Source organism: Temnothorax longispinosus, chromosome 4 (genome assembly GCF_030848805.1).
Source record: "Temnothorax longispinosus isolate EJ_2023e chromosome 4, Tlon_JGU_v1, whole genome shotgun sequence".
NCBI classification, from domain to species: domain Eukaryota; kingdom Metazoa; phylum Arthropoda; class Insecta; order Hymenoptera; family Formicidae; genus Temnothorax; species Temnothorax longispinosus.
Window position 1 is genome coordinate 5,149,739 of NC_092361.1, and position 15,897 is coordinate 5,165,635.

Genomic DNA, 15,897 nt, shown 5'->3' on the forward strand with positions numbered 1-15,897 from the left:
AATAATTTTTTACTAATTATTGTGGACATAGCGCGAACGCGCATCAGAATTTTATGTTTTATCGGCAGCGTCGGAAAATGGACGTGGCGTGGACGTGGCTGCTGGTTGGAAATGTTGGTCTATCTCTTCCCAGTCTATGGTCCGGGCTGTCCGGGTGTAATTCGCGCCCCCGAAGGGAGAAGAACGGAGGATCGCGAATGCGAGAGGTGTAGCCTGGAGGAACTGAGATTTCGCTGATTACATATAAGTGGTGGGCACGCATCGTCGGCGAATTGCATCCTGTCGTTAGCGAAATCGTTGGATGGCCGAGCGAGGTCAATTCCGGTTTCCGAGTTCGCTTCCGTGATCCGTGATCTTTATTCTCGAGCGAGTCCCTGTTCGCGTACTGGACGACTGGACCGGATCTCGCTCGAGTCGCTATGAGCCAGTGACACAACTGGCCACTGCCAGCGGCATGCCGTCATCATCATCATCGTCGTCGTCGTCGTCATCGTCGTCGTCGTTGTCGTCGTCGTGGTCGTCGTCATCGTCATCGTCATCGTCGTCGAGAGGCGGCCACCAGTCCCGGCTGAGCTCCGAGATATGCTCTCCGAATTCGTGTCCGTGGCAGTGACCCGCCCCGGCAAAATTGTCGCCCTCGTCCGTCACGTCCGTGTGAAGTGATCGAACGATGGAGAACCAGGACGATCGGACGGTCAGAGCGAACGGAAACGGTACGTCACCGAGCGGTAGTCCTTGCTTTAGGTCTTTGTCGGTGTCGTCGTCGCGACACGCCGAGAGAAAAAAAAAATACGAAAAAAAAAGAAACGAGATATTTAAACGCAGTGGTTAGGAAAGCGCAAAGCTCTATCCGCTTGTCAGGCTTTTTTTCGAGACGTCGCGCGCGCGTTTGTTAAATGTCGAGGCCGCTCGCGATATGCGATTTAATTTCATTAAGAGAGGTCTGTTACGATTCAGAGGATCCACAGACGAAGATCAGCCGATTGGAGTCGGAGAACGTTAAGATGCGAGAGGAATTTAATGTACAAAGGGCCAAGATGAAGGAGTTGTTCCTTCAGAAAGAGGGTACGTAACATGCGCGATATTTATACTCCGGACTACAAGTAACTCTTTGGCAGTTATACCTAGAAGCAATGTATTTTTGTAGTGGAATTAAAACGGAGGCTAGAGGAAAATATGGGCCTGCAGAAGGAAAATTTGAGACTGAAGAATGAGCTGGACGAAGCAAAGAGCCAACTAGTCGTCGCGGATCTTAAAATACAGAATGATATAATGATGGAGAAGAGGAAGGCCCAGGAGGAGATAGCATCTTTGCAACAGGTTATACACGAAACGGTGGAGGAGTCCTCCTGCTCTAGGAAGCAGCTTGTCAGCGAAGTGTCGAAATTACAACTGGCTCTTTCTAAGCTTCAAGAAGAGAATGCGCTGCTGAAAACGCAATTGCCGCGCGACCCGCCGACGGACGGGCCGCAAATCTCGTTGTCTACAGTAACCAAGACATTAGCTAGAAAAGTGGTATCGCAATTAGGCGCGGATTCCTTATCTTTAGGCCCTGACAATTTAGAAGAAAGCATGCGGAAGGTAAAAAAATATGTACGTAAATCTAAAATTGCATGGTACATTTAACCCTTTGTGTAATCGCTTGCTAATAAATGCATATATGTCTTTTGCAATATATTTAAGTGATTTCTAACATCATCTCTTTAAACACGTTAAAACAAACGCTTGTCTTACAGCAATGATATTTGTAATATTTGCCGCGATATCGATAAAAACTTTTAATTTTATAGGCGCAAGAAGATGCGGAAGTTTTACGTTCATTGGTTGTTCCACTTGAGGAGGAGATAAAAGCTTTAAAGGAGAAACTGAGATCAACCGATGACGAATTACAAAAATATAAAGAAGTTCTAATAAAGAGACGGCAGCAAGAACCTGGTTCCTTCGAGCCGTCGTGTGATATGTGCGTCAACTACGAAGCGCAATTAGTCAAAGTAGAAGCGACTGCCAAGGATTTGGAGAAGCAGTTGTTGGACTCTCAACGTATGCTGCAAGCTCAAAAGGAGGATCTAGCTAAGGAAGTTGAATTTCGAAAGGAGATGGAGGAAAAGTGGAATGAGAAGAAAGAGGAGCATAAAATCAAAGTTGCGGAGCTCACCGTTACCTCGCAGACGGCGCAGCAAAATTTACTAGAGTTGAAGAAAACTTTTGAACAAATTCAAAGGAGTGTATCGGAGGAACTTTGTAAATTGACACGAGGCAGAGAAGAAGTACAGAGACATCTTACTGCGTAAGATAATCTTTCTATCAAAAAGTTATTTTTAGTGGTATATAGGTATATATATGTGCGTGTGTGTGCGCGCGCGTGTATGTAATACTAAAAATAACTACACACGCGCGGACACACATACACACAAAATTAAATTATATGTAAAAATGAGAGGTAGATGATATTATGGTGTATTATTAATAAAGCTTTATTCAAACTTTCAGACTTCAGATGGAGAATGAAAATCTTGTGGGCAAACATAGTAAACATTCGCAACAACTTCAAAGTGAGAGTATCAATATGCCAAACACTGTTGAGGAACTGCATATGAGCCTTCTAAAAATTCGCGAAGATTTAATTACAGCCAAAGTGGCTCAAGAAGTTGCACAGGAGAAGGAAGAAACATTGCGATACGAAGTTACTTTACTGAGAGAACAAATGGAGCAGGAGAGTAGGGTTAAGGAACAAGACAATGCTGTATTAAAGAATGAAATAAGTGGGTTGAGGTAAGGCTATACATTGACTATATATACGACAATGAAATTATTATAAATTACGATTGCTTCATACCATAATTATTAACACAAAACTTTACTCTGTTCCACATTTTACAGAGCGCAATTAGATAAATATATAAGAGATCATCGTACACTCGCCGATAAAGAAGAGAAACTTGATCGGTTGGAAAAACAGCTGCAGGAAGTTCAGAAAGAGAAGAAGGATGCAGACTCAGTTACAACTGAATTGCGACAAAGAGTTATGAGTCTACAGCAAGAATTAGATACCAGCGAGGCAGTACAGAAAGACTTTGTTCGATTATCACAATCATTACAGGTAATGGAAATAAACAATGAATTCAGAATTGTCGAGATACAAAGTTGATTAAAGATTGTCGAAAAAATTTGTAGATAAAAGATAACCAACTGTATTAAACTATAAGTAGAACTGTGATATACCGATAAAATAACATTATTTTGACGATCACACAGGTACAACTGGAAAGGATTAGACAGGCAGGTAGCGAAGTAAGATGGCAACATGAAGAGGATGTCGAAGAGTGTCCTAGTTGTCACACCACATTCTCAGTCACAAAAAAGAAGGTAAGTTGAAGAAGCGCGAGTTAAATTATTATGGCCTGTATATATACATATAGAACAGAATTAAAGAGGCTTAACATCATGCAGGTACATTGTCGTCACTGTGGCCATATATTTTGTCAATCTTGCCTCTCACACGTTGTGAACAGTGGGCCGAAACAAAGACCATCCAGAGTCTGTGATGTTTGTCATACTTTATTAGTGCAAGATACCGCACCATACTTCAGCCAAGAACCTCCACATACACCTGACTAAATGTTCTAAAGTTACGGGATTCTAACACAGTTTAATAAGACATGCAATATCAGTCTGGTAATATACTGATTGGTATGTCTCAAAAGTATACCGATCTAAGGTGACTAAGGCCCGTATTCATAGTCGAATCTTATTTTAAGACTGTCTTAAGTAATGTCTTAAGATGCTAATATGGCTCTGTGATTGGTTCACAACATCTTAAGATCGTATACTTAACACGGTCTTAAATATAAGATACGACTATGAATACCGGCCATAGATGACTCTCCTTTTTTGTAGAGAGAGAGAAAGAGAGAGAGTTAGAAATGTTGATAGCGTAAAAATGGGATTTAGATAAGATTCCTATTACCTGAAAACCGGAGTGATACAACAGATATCGTGTAAATATAAAGTTATGTACTATCTAATGGTTACTGTAATTTAAACAGATTAAAGCTTTTGAATGTATGTGAGTTGTTCAGAAGAATCGTGAGTATTTATATTACATTATCTTGTCTTTATTTAATTACGGATCTCTCAGATATTCAATTAAAAGTTTTGTGTCTATGAAAGAGAAACAGACATCTAACTCTTTTTGATGGAAATATTTTTTACTTAACCCTGCAACCGTACATGTTAATCGTTTGCGTCCTGGGCATTTTGACTATGTGGTATTTTCCAAAGGTTTGTTTATTTAGCGCGTTCGTAACGGTTTCTAAAAAAAGTTTGGGGTGGAGAAAGTGTGAGGCCACAGGCCCGCCGAAATCCGTTAGTTAGCTTGTGACTACGAGTAGTAAACTTATTGAGGACGTCAACGACCCACATATACGGTTTATATTATACATAGGTAAAATTCAACTTTTCAAAAATCCTTTTTTTTTTCTCAAAATATAAATTTTTACAAAAGTTTCGACTCAATTATTGCTCAAGTGCTAATGTAAAATGGCAATGAAAAACGGTGGACATCAGGCGATCGTTCCGTAAAAAAAATTGTGTTGCTGTATTATATTTACTTAAAATGATAAATTTGGATATTTTTGGACTTACCTACGAAGTTTTGTAGTTTAACCATCGATATTTTATTTTTTATTTCAGTTTTATCCTCTATAAGTCGCCATACAGAATTAGCGATTTTTGATCTTTCAAATAAATACCCTTTTTTAATATTCTCGAAGTTTCTTATATTTTTTTTCTGAAAGTACTTAACTTCAAGTAAAAATACCTAGAAGGATTTTTCTTAACAAGTTAATTAATAAAAGTTATGAATTTTTAAACATTACGGTGCGTTTTTAAAATTCTTTTCTTTCAAGGATTAAATTGCAAAATTAATTTTATAATATTATTGTTTAAATTTATAGTTAAAATCTCAAGGAACATCTTGTTGAAAAAGGTGCCGAAATTAATAGGTGCCGAAAAAGAGTGTACGGTTGCAGGGTTAATTTTTTCCTGCATCTTTTTTTTTTTAATAAAAACTAGTAATTGAATTGATACTTTTAATTGTTGATTAAACAAAATATAATGTACAATTATTTGTTATCTTATAACCGCTAGCTTTAATACAATCGTTAATAATGTAATGACAATGCGAGGGCAATAAGAACTTAAGGTGCAGTTGATAGTATGTAATCTATTTAAACCCCAGCAATCAATTTAAATTTGTACAATACCACTAAATAGATTATTACATTGTCAACTACGACTGCTACCCTTGTAGTGTCTGAATTATCAAAGAGGCTTTACCATCTATTAAATTATACAAGTTTACAGTGGGTGAATACTATCGTTCGATATCCATCCAAAGTGCCTGAATGAATTTTTAAGGTCGAAATGATACAAATCTGCAAAAAATACTTGTAAATAATTTGGTGAGAGTTTGAAAAATTAATTATCTCAAAATATCTCTAGAACAGTCCAAGGACATGCACGCGTTTATAATTTTTAGTTATCTATATTCATATATTACGATATTCATACAAGAACAAAATGCTTAACAAAAATTTTAGGATATACACTACCGCTCAAAAGTATCTGCCACCTTAGAAAAAAATTCTAATTTTTTGAAGTAAACTTAATTTAAAGTGGAGATTATTGTTACATATATTTATTATCTTACACAAAACTAATGTTATATTGGTATCCCTTACTTTCTAATTTCATGTAATTATTTTGCGTACGGAAAATCTCAAATAATAAATACATTTTCCGAAATCATCACGTTGGTATATCTAGAAGTAAAAAAAATAAATTACAAAATTAATCAACATGCCAAAATTGTGTAATGTAAACCGTCATAAAAAAAAACGGACATATTGATGAGGCAAAAATTTAAAATAATGTTATTTTCTTGTCAAATTATTGTTTAAATAACATGTAATTATCTATGCAATAAAGACATGTAGCAAATTATTGGCTTTTTCATTAAAATTTCATTAATAAACTCATCCCTGATCAAATTTTTTTAAGGTGGCAAATACTTTTGAGCAGTAGTATGTATATAGGATGTATTTATAAATATCGAATTTTTTATGAGGTGAAAAGGTAACTTCATACAGCAAAGCATCTGTTCAATAAATTGTTCACCGAGTTTTAATAGCTTTAATACCTATCTCGTCATCTACATTACTATTATAAACACAGGAGCATGTATTTCAAATATTTTTTGTGTTACTTAAAAATTATGCGATGCGTGAAAACTTACGATCATTGTAATCTTGAGACGAACAATGAATTAAACGTATTATAAATGCGTTTGATAAGCAATCGTAACAAAAAAATATTTTATATGAAACCTGAGCACAACTCTTTAAAAATTAAAACTGTCAACGAATAGCGAATCGTAAAGTATAAAATATATATACAAATCAAATTAAAACATTGGCAAATTTATATTAAAATGACGTATGTAAATACAAAATATTTAAAAAAGATATATTTTTATGCGCAAAAATTCTCAATACATCGAGATAAAACGTAGATAAACATCGAGTCTAATATAATTCAACACAAGCACAGCAACTCAAACTAAAAAAAGAAGCCCTCAATGTTTATATTGCAGTATCGTGACTAATAAAAATGAAAGGTACAAGGGAAAAACGAAACAAGGGGAAAGCTATGTTTTGTCGAAATTGATCTGATCATGCTATCTTGAAGCATGGAACTTTCGAAGAAACGCCAAATATATCGTGCTGGGGAAAAACGATCATAATCCACGTGTTTGTGCGGAAGAATCTATCAGAATCCAACATACAATGTAAATACTAAATAAACACTATGCATTTCGATACTTAGTATTTACTGCCAGTACTTTTTTCAATAGCTTCCTAAGATATTCTAATGTCTTAAAACTTAAAATTGCGTCTGTCTCGAAATTACCCAGGATGGATCATTTTTCCTCTGTACCCTTCAAATAATTTATAAATTAAATTAACATTTTCAATAAATTTGAATTAATATCATTAAATTAACATTGCATAAATTTGAATTAATATCGCACTGACAATTACTTAATTTATTAATGTTATAAAATATCAACATAAGACATACAGAATTATTAGGTAACCCTCGAATAACACGATTAATTAGTTCCGTGTTATTGAAAACCGTGCAAGAGTCAAGATTCCAGATCCATATAAAATTGGGCATGTGATTTTAAGAGATTATATTCATATATATATCTCGTTCAAATTTTAAGAGATTATATATATATATCTCTTTCAAATTTACTAGAATATATATATATCAAGATCTACTCCCGCTCCTAAGTATGTGCATTTTTTTTAGGTTCCTGGGGCTCGATTGCGTATCTTGAAACGAGGTGAAAATTACAAAAGTGAGGAAATTCACTAGAATATCTACGATTTTATTTGTCGAATTCTAGTAAATCTGTTCACTTTTGTAATTTTCAACTCGTTTCAACTATACACTACTCCTCTCAGCCACAACTACGTACGTTATCCCCAAATACATTTTAATAAATATTGGTACGAGAAATATAGACTTCTTCGAATACTTACAGGAAGCACAGAAAAACTCGTGCAATGTGATTACTCCTTGATTGCTGAAGAGAGTTTGATATCTCTTATAAATTCTGCATTATTTGAATGATTTCTTAAATGGTGATTCATGTAATACCCCCACATATATAATACACAATCGACCCCCTGGGTAGACATCGTGGTCATATTAAGTTCTTGCTATTGAGGCGAGAAATGACCCTATTTCTACTGCTACGACTAGGAGCCTTAATTGAATGACCGTGTTATTCCAACTTCACTCAAGTACCGTGTTGTTCAAGGGTTGCCACAATTTTTTGCCGTGCTACTCGAGACTCCGTGCAGTTCCAAGTACCGTGTTATTCAAGAGTCACCTGTATTACTCGTACGATCAGATCAATGCTTTACAAATTTCTAATTTCTGCGACTTAATAACTTTTTTTCTTTTCCCTACTTTGGCCCAAAAATGTCTTGTAAACGCAACGGACCAGTAAGTTGCTCGATGATATACAATGACATAAAATTTGAATTAGACACACTTATTGATATATCACATGGAAAAGAACACATTCATTACGTTTGCGATTGGCTGTGGACGTTTTTGTACATCAATCGGTGGTTCCTCAGATTGAGCGTGTTTATCTCTAAGCTCCTTCCAATGATTCAATATGTCCGTGTACTCCAATATCTTTTCATAATCGTCTAACTTATTATACACGTGTAAAAGTCCTCGATAATCGTATTCTAAACCACTATAACCCTTTCCGAATAACTTTAAGCCTGTCGAAACAAAATTTTGCGAAATGTAATAGCGTTTTGTGTCATGATAAACGCAATTCAAAACATATATACTTACTGATCGAGATACTACGATGGTAAAGCTTTTCGGCGTCTCTGTACCGGTTCATATGGAAATTGTATAATGAAGCTAAATGCCCTATACTCAAACCTACTTCATAATCATCGGGTCCTAATAATTCTTCTTTAATACCAATAGCTTTCAGATGCATCGCTTCCGCTTCCTGGAACACATTGAACGTACAACGAAATAATTAAATATGCAGCGTGTATATACATACTATATCAGTCTTTATTCTATGCATCGAGATACCTGAAACTTCCTCATACTCTGGTATAAGCGGCCCAAGTTTCCGTAATGTTTCGCCGTTTGTACGTTTCTTTCGCCAAACGCAGTTTTCGACATTTCTAAAGCAGACAAATGAAGACACTCGGATTTGAGTAAGAGATTCTGTTCAGACAACGGTGTGGACGCGTTATCTATAGCTATCTCTTCGAGAATAAGTGCCTTTATTCTCCTAGCACTCGCGAGCATCAAATGATTCGCGGGTAAATGTTTCTCCATGATATCTATAGCTTTTCCAGCATGATCACTGTAAAATGAGAGTTAATCGTACCGTATAATATATACGATAAGCCAGATGTAATTCCACAATTGATTACCTTGCATCGTCAAATCTGCCAGAGCTGTATTCGTGTACGTAGAGAGCGTAAGCTAAGTCTTCGTGTGCTAAGGCAACATGAAGATTAGTCCTGCCGAAAATCGTTTTTCTAATATCTAACGCAGTCTAAAATACAAGAACAGTTTTAATAATAGTCTGCACAGATTACGGTGATTCGCGCGGTGATTTGAAGATGTCTGGAGATAAATACCTTGTATATAGTTACACTATTGCTGATGCTATCGAAGTTTAGTAAGAAAAATCCGTAATCGATGAGAACGTCGCTATACTTCGGATGATCCGTATCGAATACTTCTCTCGCGAGGTATACGGCCTCCTTAATCAGCAAACCGGCTTTTTGGAATTCTCGCTTCACCACGCATGACTTCGCTGCTTGTCTCAAAACGTCGACGATGATTCCCGCGGGAAGCGATGGTTTCAATTGTTTTAACGCTTCTATGCTCCATCTGGATGGTGGGTAGTATTAGTACATATACATATAACGTCAGGAGTAGAAATTATGTAAAACAAACATTATGTCCATTTCTGTCAATGTAAATTAACTTTAATCTCGATTTAACTTGCTTTTCATCTTTTTCTAATTCTTAAAACTAGAAATGGACATAAATGAGGATCAACTCGCAGTCGAATTCGATTTCGATCCTCATTCCATATTGGTTTACAAGAGATCGATTAATAAGTCAAAAGTTTCTGGCAATTTTAATTCATTTTCGGGAAATATAATAATAATACGTATTAGGTAAGCACCTGTAAGCTTCGTCGTATTCGCTGCGTATATAGAATAGTACACTGAACTCTGCAAAAAGGGCAGCATGATTGCTATTATTGTACTGCTCGCTCTTTAACTTTTCTATCATTTTCATGGCAATTTGATGAGTCTCTGCAGCTTTCTCAAAGTCGCAGTATGCCGCTTCTGCATGTAACAGCCTAAAATGTCAATCGACAAGATGTACAATTCTTCTAATCCCGCTAGAAACTTGCTCGGTACAAAAATTTGATAATCTAAAGCCCCTTGCACAATAGCTATACCTTTGTCGGCAACTTTATCGCCTATTGTGCAAGGGGCTTAAAGATCTGTCAACTAGATACACATGCGCGCGAGCTTGTCGCCAAACACGATGTTACATTCTACTCGCAGACATTAATTAAAACTAATATATGTCGACGCTCATACTTGTGACAACAATCCAATGTTCTGCACCAATCCTTGGGGGTGTCATTGTATTTCACACACAATTCCTTGCAGGTTGTCAGCACCTTTTTACTTTCCAAATACCAGCCGGCGTCGCTGAGAAATCCACCGAGTCTCAAACCTAGATTTATCAATTTGTCTGGCGAAGAGGGACTTGAGCAGCATACCCTGCCGTAATGGTTGACCAGATGTCCCGCTATCCCTATCTTATGGTCCATCGGTGCCTTCGGTCACGAAAATACAAAAAAAGGCAAAATATTTTCTGACGTCAGAGGAAGAGTATGATGGGTGACAGCCATCAACATGTCATCAACCAAACTCCGATTAACATCGGTGTTTAAACTCGTCAAATAATACTTGTGCTTAATATGAATAGAATTGATTTCTTGTTTAACATATGGAAAAGAAGACCGGGTTAGAAATAGCAAATTTAAATTTCACTTTAGGCAGCTCCAGTCGGATTAATCGCCGATTAAGTTGATCCAAATCTGGTCCAAGTCACTCTCGAGGATTCCTACGTGACATGCTCACCTGAAATATTCTCAGGAGGTGTAATCGCCGATTGGTGACCTTGAGCATCTTGGAGAAAGTCTCCAGATCGCTTAATTCCGCCCCCAGTATGCATAGTCTCCTCTCTCTGTACAGCTGAAAGAGATCAAACCCCATGAAGGTCAACGGAAGGCTGTTACCGTTAAGCGCGTGCGGGGCGATATCAATCGGAGATCGGCCGTCTCGGAGGAATCGCGAAAACGGAGCGTCGAGTTCGCTCGTGCCGTGGACGGACGGTCCTCGGCGCGACTCGCGTCAACTCCTCGTCGTCGTCGTCGTCGTCGGAAACGTCGGGGCACGACCGAGAACAATGCCGTCTCGTCCCGCCGAGGGTGGCGAGGCGGAGATACAAAAACAAGCGTGACTGTCATCGCGCGCGCGGTTATCTCGATCGTCTCCCCCTCGCCTCCCGTAATCGTCGCTGCGCCGCCGGAGACGACGACGACAGCTTGACGTCGTCCTTTTACCTGATAGTAGAGATCGAAGCGCACGCTCTTGGGCAGATCGGTGAGACACGGTTTGTAAGTGCGAAACCTGTCGACCACCGCGGACACGCACAACTGGTACAGGCTCCGCGTGGAAAACAACCGTGGCTCGCGTCCATCGGCCATTTTCGCGAACGGCCTTTTTTTGATTAATCACCAACACAATCTCGGGTGTTGTAACCGCGCCGTCCGCAGTCCGCACCGTCCGTCGCCCGTTGTCGCCCACCGTTGTCGTAGCGCGCGCGCGCGCGCGTTCGTGAATGCGTAGCGTAGCGTTGCGTCGCGTTGCGTGAATGCGTGAGTGCCGTGAATACCGCGAGCGCGAGCCGCGAGCCGCGAGTACGTATGTACTACGTGCGTGCGACCGTGCGTGCGTGCGGAGGGCACGTACCACGTACGTCGCGCGATCAGAGATGTCGCGCCGCCGTTTTTATCCGACAGGTCGCGAGCGCACCGCGAAACCGCGTGGTGCTCGCGCACCTGAAGTCAGCCGCGTTCTTCGTTCTTCCGGCTCGAATCGAGCTTTGATTCAAATCTACAGGGTGTCCCGGGCATCGCGTACTCCGCGGTTACTCCTCCCGATGACAGCTCCCTTGATCAATGACTTTTCCGTCAGCTGATTTCGGTCAAAGGAAGAGATTATGTGCTCGCGAGAAGCGAGCTTGAGCGAGCTACGTGGCGTAAAAAATTAAGCTACCTGCTCCATAGTTGATTTGGATTAATTTCAGCTGATGAGAGCTTTAATTGTTTCGATAGAATTTTAATTTGGAGCGTAAAGGTGCTTTTTCACGTAATTGACGCTCGCAGTATACATGTAATATACATGTATACATGGCTACCGCTCCTCCCCCGCAAGCAGGGGTGAGTGTGGGTGGACCTCGGTTCGCATGGAAATTTGAAAACCTGAACCGTATAATAATGAACCTTGTTTCGCCCCATAAGCAAGCCAGGGTGGGGTAGGGTGGATCTCGCTCTAATTCTTGCGTGTTTACGTTTTTTGAACGTAAATCGTAATCCGCCTGCGGCGGAGCTCCTCTCTCGCATAAAAAAAGTAATCTAACTCCAAGCCTATTTCTAAAAACTTGGAATAAAAATCTAGAAATATAAACAAATATTGATCATATAATTTTTTTACTATTTTTCCCGTGTTCCTTGTTAAAAATGCTTCCAAAAACCACACATTTCAATGGGCCAAAGTTATCATAATCGTCCCATTCCGCCATTTTAAATTTTTAAATTTTGTCATTAAATCATAGCGATCTTGAAAACTTCCACGTACCAATTTTCGTGAAAATATGTAAGAATTTTGAAATTATTGTCGCCGTATTGGATCCGCCATTTTGAAAAAGAGATATTCGATCTGGTTGAAGACATAATAAGTCTATTTAAAAAATTAAAAATTTAAGCATTTTTTTTTATTTACGTTTAATTATTTTCTAATTTTTATAAAATTATGATTTAGTATGTGATAAAACTCATTACAACTTTCCACGTGAATTACGTGAAACGAGGTCCACCCCCCATATCGCCTGCTGCAGGGGAAGGGGCGGAGCCAAACAATATTGGTTCGGGTTAGGTTAGGTTAGTTTTTTCGTAGATAAAGCCCCCCTGGCCTAGGGGAGGGCGGACTTACTGCATCCACGCCATGCACTTTCCCACCCACACAAACAATTGGTTATATATCTTCTTTCTAATGTTAAATTTTATGAATGTCTCAATTCATAGAGTGAGATATAATTTTTTTTATTACAAGAACATGAAAAACGTTAATTTTGTCGAAAAATTAAATTTTCTAAACTATATAAGCATTTCCGGAACTCAACACTTCTGTAGGTTTCGTATACATATACCTATAAAATTTTATCAAAATCGGGCGTGAGAGGTTTTCGGAAGTTTATCCGGGCGGGTTTCAACCCAACATCCAGCTAAAAGATCTCACAATTAGGCAATCTCAGGATTCAAGTCAGTCGGGCCGGAGAAGCAATTGTTCAAAGGGACACCCTGTATATGATATAGCCCACCACACTGCATCACACAATCACAGTAGCATATATATGCATATACATATACAGGGTGTACCAGAAAGATGGGTATCCCGAATTAACTTGAACGGATGACGTTTTGGTCATCCTCTCTCCTAGGTCCTGAACCTAGGTCAAGTTCAAGTTCACCACCAGACGCCCATTTCCAAACCCTAAAACTTTTGTATTTAACAATTAATTTTTTTCAAAAACGTCATCCGTTTAAAAGTTAATTCGGGTTACCCATCTTTCTGGTACACCCTGTATATACCAGCGGGCAGCGCGGCACGGTGGCGGGTGGCGGGTGGCGGGACTGGCGGGGTGGTGTTGTTTAACGTCACGATACGCAACTTGGCGACGTTACGAGGAAGGCGAGAGTGCGAGACGGTGTCTTTTCTTTTCAGCACCACTAGACAAATATCGGTTGATACATCGCGAAGTGCAGCCGAATCACTATGGATCAGGAAGACGTTCTGACGATACTAAAGATCCTCATGATAGGCGAATCCAATGTAGGGAAATCGAGGTAACTCGCAAAGTGCAATGTGCAATTCATTCCTCATTTATCGATGACGCTCGAAACACTAATCTGTTTATTACAATTGTTTTCAGCATACTTCTGAGGTTTACCGAGGATGAGTTCTACGAGAACATGCAGAGTACGGTCGGCATGGACTACAAGACCAAGCAGATCAACATCGACGGCAATGTGGTGAAACTCGCGATTTGGGTTTGTAATCGTAATTTTGTTCGCGACGACAAAATAATGTAATCTACGCGACATATTACGGCTGCGGTTCACTTGATGTTACAAATGCTTCGAAGCATTCCTCTTCTCCTTTCTTTCAATAAAGAAAGAAGAAGAAGAATGCTTCAAAGCATTTGTAGCGTCAAGTGGACTACAGCCTACATTACAGCTTTATCGAAACGCGCTGTTTACAGGACACCGCCGGCCAGGAGCGATTTCGCACTTTAACGCCGAGTTATTACAGAGATGGCCAGGGTGCTATCTTAATGTACGACGTTACGGATCGGAATACCTTTGTGAAATTGGAAACGTGGCTCAACGAGTTAAATACGTACTGCAATAAAACGGACATCGTTAAGATGGTAGTGGGCAATAAGATAGACCTGCCGAATAGAGAAGTGAGCACCGAGGAGGGCCTGCAGTTTGCCAGGAGGCATCAGACCTTGTATATCGAGAGCAGCGCAAAAACGGCGGACGGTGTAAAGTGTTGCTTTGAGGAACTCGTACAAAAGGTAGATGTATAGAATTTATACTACAATTTTATGTGGATACATGTTTCAGGATAGGTTATAATTATATTATTTATGATAGTCAAAGATTATGCCACTTATAACTGGTATCTTTGATTATTTATGACGCTTTGTAACATATATGTTGTGTATAATAGATAATACAAACACCTGGTCTTTGGGATACACATTCTTTGCGATTGTACGACAATGGTACCGTGGGTGGCGCGAGACATCGAATGGGAAAACGAGGAATGCAGTTGACCAATGATCATCAACAGCAGGATGCGTACTCAAATTGCTATTGCAGTTTGCTGTAATGGACTGTGAAAAAGTACATGTGCTCGCAACGATAGTGTATATGAATGTGTTAAATTTGAAGATCTTGCGCGAGAAGTAGATTTCGAGAGACATTGAGTGTGTGTAACATGGAAAGGGTCAAACGTAATAGGTCACCATTTCACACGTGCTATATATTCAGATCGTACAAAACTTATCCGAAAAAAGGCATGTATACTTGCTTATATCACGTACACATCTAAACGTACAAACTGTCGTTAGAGACTAGGTTGAATCTGGCATCGGAATCTACGGTGTGAAGCAAAATTTTGTGTTTGTGTAAATACATGATTTTACAAATACAAAAGAAACATTTAATAAGACATTTGTATGGGTCATAGTCGGTAGTATCGATCGCATTTTTGTACAAGTGAATTCAAATATTTGTATAGTCTTTTTCGATTGTGTTTGTCGTTTTATATTTTGCACAATACGTGCGCTTGACGCATATCGTTGTACATTTGAAAAAAGCATGTATTATACTGTAAAAATGTATCTAAGGATGTTGTTTCATTGTTGTTACTTTGTTGATTGTGTACTAATTTCTAGAGGTGCTACAATATAATATCTCTTATCAATGAATATATACTGTGTCGAGAAATCGGAGAGTATATATTTTACGGAGATTTCAATACAACTGTATGGTAGTGATATATAGTATATCCTAGAATTCGTGTACACGTGCGTAATGCGATCCTCTGCCAGAAGAGGCAACTTTTTTCTCGGGCAAAAATGCATTCGAGCAATTTGAAGCTAACGAATAAGCGCTCTAAGTTACGGATGACTCGAGGTGACGACGTGCGCTGTACGTGCCGTTTTATTATTTTTCTAAATTTTTATAGCAACTTTACGTGATATTTAAATATCGCTATTTATAATACGATTTATTTAATAAGAGATATTAAAAATTTTCTAATTCTCTCTTTCTCTCTCTCTCCCCCCTCTCATTTCGTTCTCACTTTCTCCCTTTCTCTTTTTCACTCT

The 15,897-nt window shown here is 38.8% G+C and overlaps 3 protein-coding genes across 5 annotated transcripts; 2 read left to right on the plus strand and 1 right to left on the minus strand.

Moving 5' to 3' along the window:
* The first annotated feature begins 209 nt into the window (after positions 1 to 209).
* On the plus strand, positions 210 to 4,065 carry Rbpn-5 (Rab GTPase-binding effector protein rabaptin-5). Of its 2 annotated transcripts, none has more exons than XM_071775111.1 (8): positions 210 to 713; positions 958 to 1,065; positions 1,148 to 1,593; positions 1,791 to 2,287; positions 2,491 to 2,772; positions 2,881 to 3,100; positions 3,256 to 3,366; positions 3,451 to 4,065. In XM_071775111.1, exons 1-8 carry the CDS (start codon positions 671 to 673, stop codon positions 3,616 to 3,618), a joined length of 1,875 nt encoding a protein of 624 aa, XP_071631212.1. In that variant the 5' UTR covers positions 210 to 670; the 3' UTR covers positions 3,619 to 4,065. The 2 variants fall into 2 exon arrangements, with proteins under 2 accessions (XP_071631212.1, XP_071631213.1); XM_071775112.1 differs by having other exon boundaries at positions 211 to 713; positions 1,148 to 1,581.
* Positions 4,066 to 5,209: 1,144 nt separating this feature from the next.
* Positions 5,210 to 11,788, minus strand: Pat1 (Protein interacting with APP tail-1). Its single transcript, XM_071775113.1, has 9 exons — positions 11,279 to 11,788; positions 10,794 to 10,907; positions 10,245 to 10,486; positions 9,818 to 9,997; positions 9,261 to 9,516; positions 9,051 to 9,175; positions 8,701 to 8,980; positions 8,446 to 8,611; positions 5,210 to 8,369 (listed from the first exon to the last, which is right to left on the minus strand). Exons 1-9 carry the CDS (start codon positions 11,420 to 11,422, stop codon positions 8,140 to 8,142), a joined length of 1,737 nt encoding a protein of 578 aa, XP_071631214.1. The 5' UTR covers positions 11,423 to 11,788; the 3' UTR covers positions 5,210 to 8,139.
* Positions 11,617 to 15,824, plus strand: LOC139811083 (ras-related protein Rab-18-B). Of its 2 annotated transcripts, XM_071775134.1 has the most exons (5): positions 11,617 to 11,635; positions 13,722 to 13,843; positions 13,930 to 14,047; positions 14,260 to 14,577; positions 14,733 to 15,824. In XM_071775134.1, exons 2-5 carry the CDS (start codon positions 13,773 to 13,775, stop codon positions 14,892 to 14,894), a joined length of 669 nt encoding a protein of 222 aa, XP_071631235.1. In that variant the 5' UTR covers positions 11,617 to 11,635; positions 13,722 to 13,772; the 3' UTR covers positions 14,895 to 15,824. The 2 variants fall into 2 exon arrangements, with proteins under 2 accessions (XP_071631235.1, XP_071631234.1); XM_071775133.1 differs by lacking the exon at positions 11,617 to 11,635 and having other exon boundaries at positions 13,633 to 13,843.
* The last annotated feature ends 73 nt before the right edge of the window (positions 15,825 to 15,897 follow it).

Bases quoted from the DNA above. Each gene is read 5' to 3' on its own strand.
- Pat1 (XM_071775113.1), bottom strand. From the start codon at position 11,422: ATGGCCGATGGACGCGAGCCACGGTTGTTTTCCACGCGGAGCCTGTAC. The intron at 9,517-9,817 runs GTGCTTACCTAA...CCCACCATCCAG, and splicing joins GAATACGACGAAGCTTACAG to ATGGAGCATAGAAGCGTTAA. The intron at 8,981-9,050 runs GTAATCAATTGT...CTCATTTTACAG, and splicing joins GGCAGATTTGACGATGCAAG to TGATCATGCTGGAAAAGCTA.
- LOC139811083 (XM_071775134.1), top strand. From the start codon at position 13,773: ATGGATCAGGAAGACGTTCTGACGATACTAAAGATCCTCATGATAGGC. The intron at 14,048-14,259 runs GTTTGTAATCGT...CGCTGTTTACAG, and splicing joins TGGTGAAACTCGCGATTTGG to GACACCGCCGGCCAGGAGCG. The intron at 14,578-14,732 runs GTAGATGTATAG...TGTGTATAATAG, and splicing joins TTGAGGAACTCGTACAAAAG to ATAATACAAACACCTGGTCT.
- Rbpn-5 (XM_071775111.1), top strand. From the start codon at position 671: ATGGAGAACCAGGACGATCGGACGGTCAGAGCGAACGGAAACG. The intron at 1,594-1,790 runs GTACGTAAATCT...TTAATTTTATAG, and splicing joins TGCGGAAGGTAAAAAAATAT to GCGCAAGAAGATGCGGAAGT. The intron at 2,773-2,880 runs GTAAGGCTATAC...CACATTTTACAG, and splicing joins AATGAAATAAGTGGGTTGAG to AGCGCAATTAGATAAATATA.